Source organism: Sander vitreus, chromosome 23 (genome assembly GCF_031162955.1).
Source record: "Sander vitreus isolate 19-12246 chromosome 23, sanVit1, whole genome shotgun sequence".
NCBI lineage: Eukaryota > Metazoa > Chordata > Actinopteri > Perciformes > Percidae > Sander > Sander vitreus.
In genome coordinates this window covers 14,782,046-14,797,310 of record NC_135877.1, presented here as the reverse complement: position 1 = coordinate 14,797,310, position 15,265 = coordinate 14,782,046, and the positions used below count along the sequence as shown (strand labels likewise).

General features: G+C 38.7%; 1 protein-coding gene across 2 annotated transcripts in view; it reads right to left on the bottom strand.

The window, feature by feature from the left end:
• The window catches only part of LOC144537651 (voltage-dependent calcium channel subunit alpha-2/delta-1-like), a 99,760-nt gene that overhangs the window by 28,838 nt on the left and 55,657 nt on the right, over positions 1-15,265 (bottom strand). For both annotated transcript variants that reach the window (XM_078281432.1, XM_078281431.1), the window contains exons 7-21: positions 13,442-13,573; positions 12,535-12,604; positions 11,806-11,856; positions 10,065-10,164; positions 5,789-5,947; positions 5,146-5,250; positions 4,978-5,056; positions 4,402-4,451; positions 3,612-3,701; positions 2,966-3,028; positions 2,141-2,224; positions 1,965-2,039; positions 963-1,034; positions 742-813; positions 581-642 (exon numbers count right to left, since the gene is read on the bottom strand). In XM_078281432.1, coding sequence (XP_078137558.1) covers positions 581-642; positions 742-813; positions 963-1,034; positions 1,965-2,039; positions 2,141-2,224; positions 2,966-3,028; positions 3,612-3,701; positions 4,402-4,451; positions 4,978-5,056; positions 5,146-5,250; positions 5,789-5,947; positions 10,065-10,164; positions 11,806-11,856; positions 12,535-12,604; positions 13,442-13,573 — 1,264 coding nt within the window. The remainder of the gene's footprint in view (positions 1-580; positions 643-741; positions 814-962; positions 1,035-1,964; positions 2,040-2,140; positions 2,225-2,965; positions 3,029-3,611; positions 3,702-4,401; positions 4,452-4,977; positions 5,057-5,145; positions 5,251-5,788; positions 5,948-10,064; positions 10,165-11,805; positions 11,857-12,534; positions 12,605-13,441; positions 13,574-15,265) is intronic.

The window sequence follows — 15,265 nt, the reverse complement described above, 5'->3', positions numbered from 1 at the left end:
ATGTAGTGTATATTTACATGGAACTTTTCTTGCCATACAAAAAATTATTTAAGCTTCTGTACTGCTACTACTATTTTGTGATTTTATAGAAGAATTGTGCATGAATTTTTGTAAATCCATATTTTTGTTTGAACCATTGTCTGAGACATTAAATGCATGCACATCATTTTGCTCAACCAATCAAATCACATGCAAAAACACACAATAAAAACATTGAATGTTTCCTTCTGTGTTTAAAAAAAAAATCAGCATAGCAAATCTTTCAGTAAGTCCTGCTAAGGATTTTTTAGCAGGTGGCTGAATTTTCCAATAAGTAAACATAAGTCGTGAACACTGGTCCCTCATGGCTTTACATAGATCACTCTAAAGTGTGCCTGGACTTTGTCTTGAACTTAAGACCACAGTCCAGCTCCAATCCCAAAGATAACTAAATGGTTTTATGCAATGATGATGAACATTTTGGAAACTGTGTCAGTGCAAAGCATCCAGAGTTTGTCTATTTCTGGACTGAAGTTTGTTAAAAAAAGTACTTAACACATACAAAGGATTTATCATTTCATACCTAAAATATGATATTTACCTGTAATCCGTCCCCTTCACTGGTGCAAAGGTGTACATCCTCTGGCCTAAGTCAATGTAGCGCTTTGAGGGCAACAGTTTCGTCAGTACATGTTACATTTTTTTTAAGCAAATATGTTTAGAACTGTCATGGACTCCAACATCCTGTCAATATAAAATTACCTCATCTTGGGATTTCACCAATGTAGATATTGTGTAATTCCCTGTTAGACCGTCGATCATTTTCTTTCTCATCTGTTGACCAAATGATCAAACATAAAATTAATTAACTCTATTTAAAATGGAGACGATAAATCAATCATGCTATATTCAGAAATGACAGTGCTATTGATCTGATTTGAGCTTATGGAGTCGTAAGAGTTGGAATAATCCATTTTCCAAACCTCCACTTTGATGTCATTCTCCAGTTCTGCATCCAGGAAGTCCAGCGTAACAGGTTCATGAAACTTGGCAGTCTACACAGAAACACAAGCAATTAGTCTCTGTGTATATATATATATACTTTATAATCTGTGGGCCTTGACTACAAAGCAGAGAAATGGAACAGTAAACATCAGTTACTGATCTTCTGTTTCCAAAACAGATTTTTGTAGCCTTGAACAGGGCATTAATTATGGACAAATTCTCCTGTTGACACTATTTTTTAAATGTTGTAATCATCTGTGTCCAATATGTGCATGCATAATTTACAAGAAGAGTGTGTATCTCAAAGGTCAATGAGAAACATCTTGCCATGCTTTCAACAAACATCACTCTAGTCTGGACCCATATGATTGGGACATTTTTAGAACATGAACGGAACAGACTGCCAAATGATACACGTTAAGTCAGTGTAGTCATTCAGGCTAACAGTGTATCTGCAGCAGAGATAATAATAGTAAGTAATAATAGGAATTGTCTATGGGCTGCAATATACACCAATCTTTATGTATTCTTAGTCTAAAAAGTAGAGATGGCCCGATACCATTTTTTGCTTCCCGATACCGATTCCGATACCTGAACTTGCGTATCGGCCGATACTGAGTGCCGATCCGATACCAGTGTGTCATATATTTTATTATGTTTTAACAACTGTATACTACTATCCCTGTATGGATGTGATATTATTTATATCTTTGTTGTCGGTCTGGCTCAGGTTAAACTCTTTGTGAAACATGAATGACACTTTATTATGAAGTTTGACAGTCAGTTATAACGGAAAAACAACATAAATAAACTATCGGAACATCTCTACTAAAAAGCCTGTTGACTATTCAGGAATGTCATGTTTTTTCCCCCCAGCCAGTAAATGAGCAACTACTTGGTTTAAGCAAACCAGACAGCACTGCCCCTAGAAAAAGCAAACGTCTGGTTACTCTGAATTAAAGTCAAGTGATATGGCTTACCAGTGGCTGGAGATTAGGGTGGAGCAGCACGTATCCATTGGGGTCAATGGCAAAGTAGTAGCCATTTGGTCCAAACTACAGGAAAAGAGAAATATAGAGGGAGATATCAGTGAAAATAAAAACTGAGGAATCCTGGTACAAAATCCTGTGTTCATGTGTGTAGTGTGTGCTCTTACAGTAAAGCGAGGCGTCAGTCTCTTGATATCATCCAGGGAGACATCAATGGCCATAACTCCCAAGATGAGCTGGTTTTGAGATTTCTGAGAGAAAACAATTGGGGGGGGGGGTGGAGAAGAGGAAGGAAGGGGTAGAAAGAGTCACTGTAAGACCCACTTATGTGTCCTGTTGTTCTTTCTGGATGAGTCATTTTCCACTGTGCACAGGAAATGGGGTGCAATAGAAATCTGGACAGTCTCATTCCCAAAAGCTTTACATGCCGTCATGAGTCACTGATAAGGCATTTCCAGCCTTCGTCTCCAGCCATAGGGGAGGTTACCCCGAGTCTTTCGAGGTAGACATGTAAACTCATCTTGAAGCACTTAGCTACCGGATCATTTGTCTCTCTGATCTGCAGGTTTGATTTTTGCTTTATGACATGCTCGAATGTCTTCCTGCGGAGGCACGTGGGAGAGCTCTGAGGGACCTCAGAGTCAACAAAGGATACAAGGAAGTGCCACAAGAAAGAGGAGGATGAAAGTGAAGGATGAGACGATATTTGAGAGTATTCATGTTGTGTGTTTGTTTTTATAGTCTGGTAAACATTATGGTGTGTCACAAAACCGCAGACTTAAATTCTCCCATGGGGTCAAAGTGTCAGACAAACAGTACATTTAGTCAGTAAGTCAATTCAGTGAGTGAATCAAGAAACATATCTGGAAATAAGCATGTTTGATATTAAAAAAAGGTAGGACTCACAATAACTATGTCAATAAAATGCATTAGTACATTTGAATCTACATTAAATGAGCAACAAGAGCATCCAAAAGTAGTCTTCTGTTTACCTTTGAGCCTGTGTTGGTCTTGTTGAAGACCGGCAGAGTTCCAGTGATCACCAGGCCAAGCTCCTGAAAGATGAAACATACAACATATTGAATATGTAGGCAAATTAGTCACTTTCTTTTTGTATGATTTCTCTGATTAACACATAAGATGTATAAAAAAAATAACATTAACCAGCTACAGCTTAAAAATAACATGTTAACCGTAACAAAAGGCAGAAACATTTCTGGTGGTGACAAGGTCAACACAGTCACAAACTTTGACAGCTTCTTATCAGTAAACGAATGACAATATCCAAACCATTTGGCTCAGTTTACCAGACTGGTTTCTTATCTACACTGTCGCCTAAAAGTTCATCTTGACAGAAGCTTGAGCATCACAAAAAAACTGATGGATGCAGCATTTTTTTGAAATGAAGTTAATTTGTCATTTCACAAACAATTTCTGCAACAGAGTTGAAGTTGAGTTTAGCGTGATGACAAACAGCAAATGTTTAGCATAATTGAACAAGACTTATCTAGAATTCTTCATTTGACAGAAAACATGTTTCTTCTCTTTCTTGCAGAGCTCCACATTTGACTACAAATGCCATTTTCTTTTCCCACACTTTACATAAACTGTGTGTCAGTTATACCACACGACACATACCAGTGCGTCCAGGTAGACGTTGGTCCACTGAACCTGCTTGGCCCTTCTGTCAGCCTTTACCATTGGCCTGCCCAAAACATCCAGGTACTCCTGCAAAGGATGAAGGACGGATTTCAGGTTTAATTTGCTACGTGCACGTAAGTCATTCCACCACAAGAGGGCACAACTCACAACTAGTTAAGTCAGCCAGGGAGGGAGCTGGAGTGAAAGACAAGTACAGTAGCAGCCATTAATGGATACTAGGGTTGCACGATATTGACAAATGTGATATTGCGATATCGATTAGGAATATTGCGATATCAATATTAATTTTGATATTTTTAAACACATGTAAAATTACAAAATGTACCATTATGAAAATCAAAATAGATTAATAACAAATTAAACAAGTTTTCTTACAACACAAGGTTTATTTCAACTGACGGTCATATTGGACTGGTACAACATGAATAAATAAATAACGACCATGTCTACAGAACAGGACATGTTTTACTGGTTGTACCGTGTGCTGACGTGTACTAACATGTGCAAGTGGCATGGTAACTGGCCAATGAAACATGATCATCATATAGCTTTTCAAGCGGGCTCTAAATCAAACACAACTAAGCCACATAGCCAACAGACGGGACGCAGCGCTCCACAAAATAAACTAAATATTGCATACTTATTGCGACACTTTTAATATAATTTTGCGCAAAGTGATATTGCGATAACGATATTGAGTCGATATATCTTGCACCCCTAATGGATACACAAGTGTATTTAAGGCAATGTTGTTATTTGAGTTTACCTGAGTGTTGATCCTGATGGCACCTATAGATGGAATCTCATAGTAGTACCCTGAGAAAAAGAAGAAAAACAGTTTATTTAACTTTTATTTTTATTTAACTTTATTTAACATCCATTGTGATAACAGAAGCTTCATTTATTCATATCTATCTGGTAATATAATGTTAAAAAGCTATTTTTTCCTATTCTGGGATTGATAACCTACCTAATAAAAATGAGAATTGTACTGAAAAACAAACCCCACCCACCTCTTACTTCAGGTTGACTAAAACAAACTTAAAAATGAACTTAAAGGGTTATGATCATCTAAAATAAAGGTGTGCTCACAATAAATGAAATATTGTGCATGTTGTGTGTTGTGACAGATGCTCATAATTAAAATTGTGTGTCTACAAAATATTACTAATATAGAAAGCATTAACGTAACATATTTTTGTTGTCTGGTGCTATCAAAGACCTGTCAATCATTTAAAATCATTTTGTTTACATTTGGATCACAGGCACTTCAAAGTATTTTCATCATGCTACAGAAGAATATGCATCAGATGTGTGATGCATGTCAAATGCAACTTTGTACCTTTATTAGCGCAGGCCATCCACTGTATTGGTCCTTTGTCGTAGTTGTGTTGACCAACTGAAAATGTAAATATGCGCACCTATGAAAAGAAGAAGAGTAAAAAACTGAATATGGTGATAAAATACTGCCGTATTTTACTCTCTGAGAATCTTGTGTTTACAGTCCTACCGCCTGCTTTGGGTTGTATTTTTCAAAGATTTCCTCTGCCCTCTCTTCTCCTCCGTCAGTGAACAGCATGATAATCTTGTTACAGTTGGCCCTTGACACATTCATCTAGTGGACACAAAGGCAAAATGTCTGTATTTTAAGCACTATTCAAACAAGGAAGTGAATTAAAACATTTGTATTGTTGTTAGTAACAGACTGAACAAGTGGTTGCAAAAGGAAGTGAAGGTTATATCCTCTTTATACAGTTACAGAAGGGAAACATGAGCTCTTGCACTGATACAAAAATCTGCAATGTCCGAAACAACCACAAGAGGTCGGCATATACTCACTCATTATAAAAACACCACTGGGATTGAGTTGTCAGTGAGTCCTATGTTCCATCATTAATTTCATAATTGAATGAAAATGATACATTAAATGAACATAAGTTACATCAGACTGTTAAGTAGATTTCACAGACATCATCAAGCCTCTGGGTTGGTCTGCATATGCCAAGGGACATTGCAGAATAAAATGATCAAACACAACAGATTGACAGTCCTGTCCACAACGTTATCATCCCTACCACCATCCAGTAAACACACATACTCCTACGCCCTTATGGTAGCCAGATACCACACAAATGCCCACGCTGACACTTTACCTGTGCGAGCTGCTCGAACGCCAGCTCAAAGCCGCCTCTGTAGTTGGTGATACCCTTGGCCGTGATGCTCTGCACAGCATCTTTCAGCATCCTCTTGTTGCGGACGTTGGCCTGAACCAGGTTCTCAAAGCATGATGCGTACATGGCCTTTTCATTGAACTGGAGGGAAGAGGGAAGGAGGGATGATGGGAAGTGGAGGGAAGGCACTTGCGCATATTTTCTGTTAAATATGTGGTCTGTTTCCCCTTCATTACGGAGTCATGCGGTGCCCCTTAAGCATATAGGATTGGCTTAAACTAAGGTATTTCATGAGAGACATTAAATTGATTCCATTTAAGATCCTATAAAAAATGTATTGACAAAATGTTATAAAGTAATTACTTTATTAACACTTTAACATATTGGCTTTGCAGCTGCAAAAATATGTCATGTGTGAAATGAAATCAGTCTTAATCAAAATCTGCACAGACCGAAGGGAGCTATAGGAGCAGAAGGAAGGATTGGCAGGCGAGCAGGTAGGGATGTGAAAACAGTGGCATAAGGAGGTAAAAAACAACAAAAAAGATCTTGATTATGGAGAGATTATGCCGTAGAGACAGAAATTAAGTAACTGGTTAAATTACAATTACACAGCTCTACATGTAAAGCATCTTCAGATTAATATAGGTGAATAGTTAATGTGGAGGAACAGATGGAACCTTATCAACTTATGCACACACACACACACACACACAAATAAAAACCTATACACAAACACAGCATCTATGGAGGACTAGGACATGGCTCATTAATACCTAACATCTGTTTTGGTCTTGACTGCAGCCTTCAACATGTGCAAAACACGCATGCATGCTATAACACACTCTCATAGTACACACACACACACACACACACACACACACACACACACACACACACACACACACACACACACACACACACACACACACACACACCATTGACAAATTCTGGTTTTACAGTGCTTTTATAATTTTTTGCAACACACAGTTGAATATCTGCAGATACTCACCACTAATTTCATGCAATTTCTTTTCTTTATTAACATTCGCTTGGATCTGCAAAGCTGGTTGCATGACTGAATTGTACCTTCTGCTTTAGGTCATCCTTATTATCTAAAAATCCTTCTCAAGATTACATAACATTAGAAATAAAATGTCATATATACAGTAAATGACAAAATAGTGGAGATAGCACCTGAAAGAGACTTACACTTTGTATTCTCTGAGTACAATAAGAACAGCTGCAAATACAAGTCATGTTGCGATGACTGCCAGTATTGCATATTTTAAAAGATAGTCAGCACTTTAGTAAAGTATATAAGATAACAAGGAAGCTAAAGCCAGGATCTACAAGCAAAGGACAAACTTTCACACAATGTATTTGTCATCTCGTTGCATTTTTTCCTTTAGCCACATGGGGTTATGTTTTCAGAATGCCAAAGGAGTCTGCAGCTCACAATTCCAACTATTCAACATGTTGGTTGATGTTTCAGGACAAATACTGCCAAGACATTCGTCCTCTAAAAATACACACACACACACACACACACACACACACACACACACACAAACAAATATATAAACCATGGTGCGCTACAACTTCATCTAACTTGTAATACACATCTTAAAATATCTCAGACAAAAGCTCAGCAGAACAGCATGCTGTATGTTATTTTTATAGGCTTGTGTATACAAAAAAATAGCTCAAATTGTTTATAGTAACTATCACTGTTCTCTACCTTTTTAGTGCATTCACAAACACAATCTCAGTCTTTCCATTTATTAAGATAAGAGAATTACTCTGAAAATCTGTGTGTGTGTGTGTGTGTGTGTGTGTGTGTGTGTGTGTGTGTGTGTGTGTGTGTGTATGTGTGTGAGAGACACCTTGCGGTATTCACAGCACAACATACTGGTATTGAGAAAGAAAGCATAAAGGATTATTAAGAAATAAAGATGCACATATATCTACTTCATTGGCAAAGGAGACATATACTGTATATAGCCTTAGTGAGGGATTTAGTCAGAAATACATTAAACTGTTAATTACACTATTTTATTTTAAAAGCTTGTAACAGATTGTCCCTTCAAAAAGCTTCTGAAGGTCTACAAACTGAGCTGGATGCCATCAATATAGGTTACTTATTACACTGCTGCTTTATTTCATTAACGTCAAAAGCCCTTTCACTTAGCTGATTTGAAAATTCAAAACAAAAACATAAACCATTACTTTATTAAGGGAAGTGAAAGAAAATGTAATTAATGGTTCATTTGGAAAACCAACTTAAAATGAAATCCTTAACATTCCCTCCGATGCACAAAGAGGAGGAAAATAAGGATTAAGAAGGAGATTTCAGGTAGAGTGCATTATGTATCCAGCGCCAAAGATGCAGTAACTGGAGTGAGATTATTTTTTTAATTTGCATCCTTAGTAACTTTATAACTTTAAAAAAAAGGGGCAAATTGGGCAATAACAGTTGGAGAGTTGAGGAGTTTGCAGCCAGACAGACTAACTGTATGCTGAATTTATGCAAATGGTTCTAAAAAGAAAAAACGCTGGTGATTCATGCCCACTTTGTACATAAAATAAACATGTAAGTTTGTGGTGTGACATTAAGAAAGGATGTGTTTATGTGTGGGATCTATTATAAGATAAAGTGCACAGAGAGAACTAGAGCGAAAAAGAAATGAAGAAACAAGACAGTGGCAGCAATAGTTTAAGATTTTTGGAAATACGTCTAACTTGCTTTCTTGCTGAGAGTTCGATGAGAAGATTGATACCATGCCCTTGTCTGTACAGTAAATATGAAGCCAGTTAGCTTATATATATATAATTTTTTTTCTTCCCTTTATTAGATAGTGACAGTGGGTAGAGAGATGGGGGATGACACACAGCAAAGGGCCGCAGGTCGGACTCGAACCCAGGGCCGCTGCAAAGGACTCAGCCTACATGGGGCGCACGCTCTTACTGGGTGAGCTAGAGGTGGCACCCTGCAAGACTTATATTTGACAAACACACATAAGAGTGGTATCAATCATCTTTTCTCATCTAGCTCCTGGCAAGAAAGAGAATAAGCACTTCAACATTTTAAATTAGGCTACTGCTTTAAGTCTTTCTTTTCTTCTTTTGGGTTTAAAACATTTTCACCTTTGTCCAATACATTCAGTGTAAACGAGGAAAACAATTCTAATAATTCTCCTCACTCGTTTCACCAGAAAATATATATTAAAGTGTTGTGTGAGGTCTTTGGCTAGCTGACAACATTAGCTAACGTATACAAGCTATGCTCACTAAGTGACAGACAGCTGCAGTTTGATGGTTGCCTAGCAACAGCATAACGAGGTGGATTCCAGCAGTGGTTCTTACTCCTCAAAATCAAGTTAGAGTGGTGCTCTTCACATTTTAGTCGTGAAAATCATTCCCAGTGTGATTGCCTCCAGTACGTCTCTCAAATTCCTCCAACAGAATGAAATAACCACTGTAACCACTTAAAATTGTGTTATTTTTCTTCACACAACTAATATTGCTAGGAAGCATGAATCTGACTTATGCAGACTGCAATGGAGCTTTAAATAATGATAGATGAATATTTCCTTACCCTCTTTGGTGCTGAGATTTCTACAGAATTTCAAATAGGCTGGGGCCTTTTCCATTACATGCCGTTGATTCAAGGTATGAGTCATAAATACAGCACACATTCATTTGTTAAACTTGTCTTGTGGCATTTCAGGGTTTGCTCAAGCTGTGTCATGTGCTCGCTTAGGCACACATACTTGGAATCAGCTCTGAAGATCCTGAGACATGTCGCTCATACATAACCCTGCACAAACACACATGCACACTCACACACATGTACTGTATATATAAATATATACACAGGTACTTTGAGTCAGACAAATGAGCACACAAGCATGCATGCATCCATGCACATCTGCAGCCATTGTAAAGATCCATCCATGTGCAGTACAATAAGTCACTCAAAAGGTCAGTGCCATGTTTAAACCAATGACTCAAACCACAGGAGTAAAGCTACCCAAACAGCCAAGCCACAAATAGGTCCACATTAACACTCAACAATGTGTGCAACTGGAAATTCAATACACATACAGAATCATAAGAACGTCATGAAAAAAACGAAAAAATATGTAATTGTAACTTGAAAGCATAGAAAGTTCAGCACTTCAAATAAAATATTATTATAAGCCGCATTTATTTCTACTGGTGATGAAATTTAGGTATTAGCTACGTGAATACTCACATAGACCACGTTCACGTAGTCATCGTCAGAAAGGGTCTCCAGCATCTTGTTGACGGAAGTTCGGATGAGTTTCAGGGTGAGACCCGAAACGCTGCCGCTCCTGCAGTTTGGGACAAAGACAGTCTGTGTTTTACGGCATTATTCAATATTATTAAAAGCTATATTGCGTAGTTTCTGTCGCCCCAATGAGGAATTCTAAGTAATGACAACAAAACTGTCGGTGCATCCATAAGATACAAGCCTTCCGTGATCGCACACCGCCCCCACCCATCCCCTACGCAGTTGCTAGTAGCCAAGGAGGGCACGGAGGATTAAAAAAAACATGATGGACTTCAGAAGAGGTCATTATCTTCACTTGAGTTTCTGCGCGCGAAAGTCACCGGACGACACAATCTTCTGAACATTCTCAACTCATTCCTTGCACACAAATTCACACTGTGAATGTTAGCATAAAATGATTAATAATAAAAAATATCAGTGTTCAGCATTGTCAAGACTAGACCCATTTAATAATTTTCTATATTGTACTGCTCTTGCTAAAAATAGATGGGAACCCTGCCCCGATGGATCTATAAATACACAACTTAATTGGTTCCTGCAGGTATAAGAATAGAAAAGGACAGAAACTGGAAAAATCTCTCAATCGCCTCATCAATCCTCTGTGTGCCAATTACCAGAGCTGTGTTAAGAGCTGCAAGTGGACAAATTTGGTTTTTCATTTGCGCTGTCATTTAGCCCTGGTGCTGTGCCATGAGTGTTATTTATAATGAAACTCCACCTGAGCAGTAGAATTTAGACAAATCACTTTGACGCTAACATGAATACACCACACTGACATATTCTTGGATCCAACTGAAGATTTAAATCCTCCAAAAAATGAATTTTCAATTCTTAAAATAGCTGGGCACTGTTGTTTTTCACAAACATTACTGAAACAGGAGTAACGTGTATTTGTCTGGGACTACTTATAGCTGCAGATTAATACACATTTGTTGTTTTAGTTTTAGTGAGGATTTACAGTACAGTACAGTATCAAGTAGTAATGAAGGAAAATGTGACCAAGTGCAACAGTGTGGCTCATTGATCTCATTTTAATTTTTTTTTTGACAAAAAAAGGACATCTATTGGACAAAAGGAACAAACTATATCAGGCTTTGGAAAAACAGGCAGCACTTGCTAATAATATCAATTCATTGTTGGTTTTGCTCTTTTCAGAGGATTGTATCAACAATAATACAAATGTAGAATATTGCCCTTAACCTTAAAGTTTTCCCATAACTACCCTCTTCTACACAAACAAATTTTACTTATTAAGATGTTTCAACTGTTTGGTCTTGGTGAATACGGAAAAATAAACCCCATTTTCACAGTTTTGAAATGGACACTGAAATCAGAAAACTTTCAAATTGTATGTTTCTGAAAAATTATCCGTAGTCCTCTGATCAAAGACCGAAATGCTGTAGTGACAGATATTGCTCCATAATTCTCTTTGAACATACTGATGTCATGAACAGCTCTTTTAAACCTAAACTTTTGAGGCATAAATCGCTCATCACAGGAAGAAACAACTGGACTGTAAATGATGATGTCATACACTGACTGCTTTTTGTTTGTCAGTGTCACATGAGTGCTGAGGCAGCCGTGGGCACAGCACAGTCAGAGAGTTAGCATCAGGGACTTCTGGCGCACAAAATCAAATCAAATCTGACTGTAACAGATGAATCATAAGGTTATCACTCACGCATCCACCAGGATCAGCATGTCCTTGGGTGACGCTGCCCCCTGAATGTACCTGGTGAGTAACAACAGACACACACAAAGGTTGTGGACATTGAGCACATACATTCATGTACATATGCACAGTAGTGGAAAACACACACACAAGGGAATTATTATAATGCAGAAATTATTTTTAAGGAATCTACATAACACAAACCTCAGCACATAAAATAGTGATACAAGCGTATATTTTGCAGTCTCCTCACTGTTATCTCTCTTTGAGCAGGTAAACAAATATCACTATCATTTGAAATCAATCAGACCTTTGACTGTTTTAATTACCTCTCTTCTCCAATTTCTTTAATAAACAAATTGCTGTGTGTCTTTGTTCAGAGCTCGAGTGTTCAGTAGCCGATGGGGATTTTGGAGGCTAATGAAATTTAATAATATGGTTAAAAGAGGATTGGTGGCTTTTCAGACATAATTTAATCATTTTTAGGAGACTAATGAAGCTTTTGTGTTGGTACCCTTTGATCTGCAGAGGCTTAATCATCATAGTGCTCTGATGTCTTTGTTTGAGTGGGTTTGGCTTTGGTCAGAGACCTGGATTTGATTGTTTTAAACTGTGTGTGTGTTTGTGTAAAGATGCCATAATGTGTAATCAGTTTATTCAACATGCAAATAAATTTTTTTTCAAATGAATGTGTGATATGACAAAACTGCACATCCCATTATAAGTGTCTACACTCACCACGGTCGCCTGCGCACATCGTAGAGGTCGATCTTATTGGCTGAATTGCTCGAGTCGATCCAAGGGGATGCTGGGATTTGGCAGAAGGAAGAAAATGGGGAAAGGGGAGTATGTTTATTACATAGGCTTGGATTTAAGGTACTTGAATATGTGTGTCTTATGTCTTATATTCCTATATCTTAATATATCTTAAAATAATAGTTTATAAGCTAATTTGCTTTCTTGTTGAGAGTTAGATGAGAAGATCGATACCACTCTGATTTCTGTGTGTTAAGTATGTAACCCGAACCAGGAGGCTATTAGCTTAGCTTAGCATAAATACTGGAAGCAGGGGGAAAAGCTAGCCTGGCGCCAAAGTTCAAAGATTTTCCTACTGGCACCTTTATAGTTCTACACACGCATCTCCTGTTTAATCCATAAAGAAATCGAAAGGTAAAATTGTCCATTTGGGATTTTACAGGTAGTTAAGTACTGTAACTATGACTTGGTGACCAGCAGCCACTTCTTTAAGCTAAGCTATGCTAATTGCCCCCTGCCAGCTTGTTATTTAGCGTACAGCCATGCTAGTGGCATCAATATTTTCATGTACTCTTAGCGTATGGTATTCCCCATAATGTTTGAACTATTCCTTCATTACAATCTTTGAGTAATAGAGGACAATTCAAAAGCAAACTCTCATGACTCATGACTTTTGTGGTAAAGTGCATCTTTTTGAAACAGAAAAGTATGAGATGGTCATGACCATATATTTATATATATGTTTTCCAAAAAGGGATTCATGGCTCTTTCCCAGCCCTAAGTCGGTGGACAGCAACGCAATGATTCAAATTTTTTATGTCCCCATCACTGGCCACAGGAAGGTCAGAAGGCTGTTTGGAGTAACCCCATTGGCTGCTGGGCTGCTCACCTGGGTAGTACCGAGCCAATCCGGTGGCAGAGCCAAACACTTGCCAGAGGATTGAGGGATCTTCCTCTTTGTTTTTTCGGAAAGTATCCTCCAAGGCCTCTGTCCAATTTAGCTCATTCAAAATGATGGTGGCTGGAACACACACACACACACACACACACACACACACACACACACACACACACACACACACACACACACACACACACACACACACACACAGTTATATTTGAACAGAAGTACAACATCATAAAATGTCAAAATGTTTCCATTTAATCTGAAAAAGCAATTCTGAAGGAGAAACCAGCTTAAAAGCCTAAAACACACACACACACACACACACACACACACACACACACGGATTTGCCAGTATTAGGCTACTGACATTGCCTGGCTGAGAGGAAGCCTTCCCACAGATATTGAAACTGATTTCAAGCCGCTATGATGAGATATTTCCATTTCTCTCTCTCATTACTTTTTTGCTCTCAAATCAAAGGCCAAAATCCGTAGCGGTGGAAAGTGAGTAAAAGAGAGGAGAAAGTGGAGAGAGGAGAGGAAGGCAAAAACAGAATGATTCAATTTCATATTTCTGGAATAAGACTAAACCTCCTCCTTGGTACTCTGGGGACAGACATACAGTAAGCGTTTTGTTTACCTGTTTGTCTGCAGGAGCTCTTACTGGCTTAATGCTCCGACAATCTAGTTTGATCAAAAAAGGCAGCGCTCTGCCTGGGAGAGTGGGCAGCATGTCAACCTGATGCTGTGCATGACTCATAGTGTGTGTGTGTGTGTGTGTGTGTGTGTGTGCTTTGTGATAGCAATTGGATTAAAGAAACAACAAAGAACAATCAGGACGAGACAGGGGACAGCCAGGAGGTCCGGGGTTTGCTGAGGCAGACTCATTCGTGACAGACACCTAGAAGCTATGTGGTTAAAAGTGAGTTATGGTGAGTTAGTTTAAAGCACCTTTACTCTTAACTCAGTTAGAGAATTAGATTGACAACTCAGCAGGAAGAGACAAGCAGAGAACAGTGTGTTCTAGTCTGTTTGGAGAAGTAAATAAGCAATGCCCAGCCATGAAGTCTAGAAAAATATTCTTTTTTTCCTCTCACCCTCCCTCGTTTTCTCTGCTCACTGTCCTGTGGCTCTCACGCTCCCTCTGGCTCCTCACTCCTTCACCTCCTCACAACCACCTCCTGTACCAAGGCTCTATTACCATGCTTTGTCGGTTAAAGAGAGTTTAGGCCATGCCTTAAATTGCTCCCCGTGGTATTGTAGAGAAAAGCGCATCCCAATGATAAGTGGTGACAAATTGTTCAGGCCTCATCTGTCAGCTCCCAGAGGATGGCCCTTAATGGATTAGTCCTGTTGGTTTTTGTGAGATCAGTAACAAGAAGTCTCAGCATAACAAGACCACATACGGGAAGCATTGGTATCCCCCCCCCCCCCCCCCATACTGCACATACTGAACAGCGAACTAACAAGGAAAGTCATATTCAGTATTTCATTTGTCCACCAGCTGCCACTGCAGAAAGTCAATTTAGTGACCAAGCTGTTAGGCGATTTGTATCTGTACATGATAAGGAAGAGAGACAAAATAAATGTCTGAGAGGCAGAGTGCGTCCTTACTCACTGTGTCTGTTTTATGCATTTCTCCTGTGTTAAATTGACAAACCCCTTATAGTCTCCCACGGGAATTTGGATGCAGACACACCCCAAATGGGCAGATCAGGCCCCACTAACCCTCAGCAACAATATCAAAGGCGTGGCAAGGCCGTGTCCTCTAAGGTCAGCCAAACACTGGAACAAATCGCAGTTTATAGT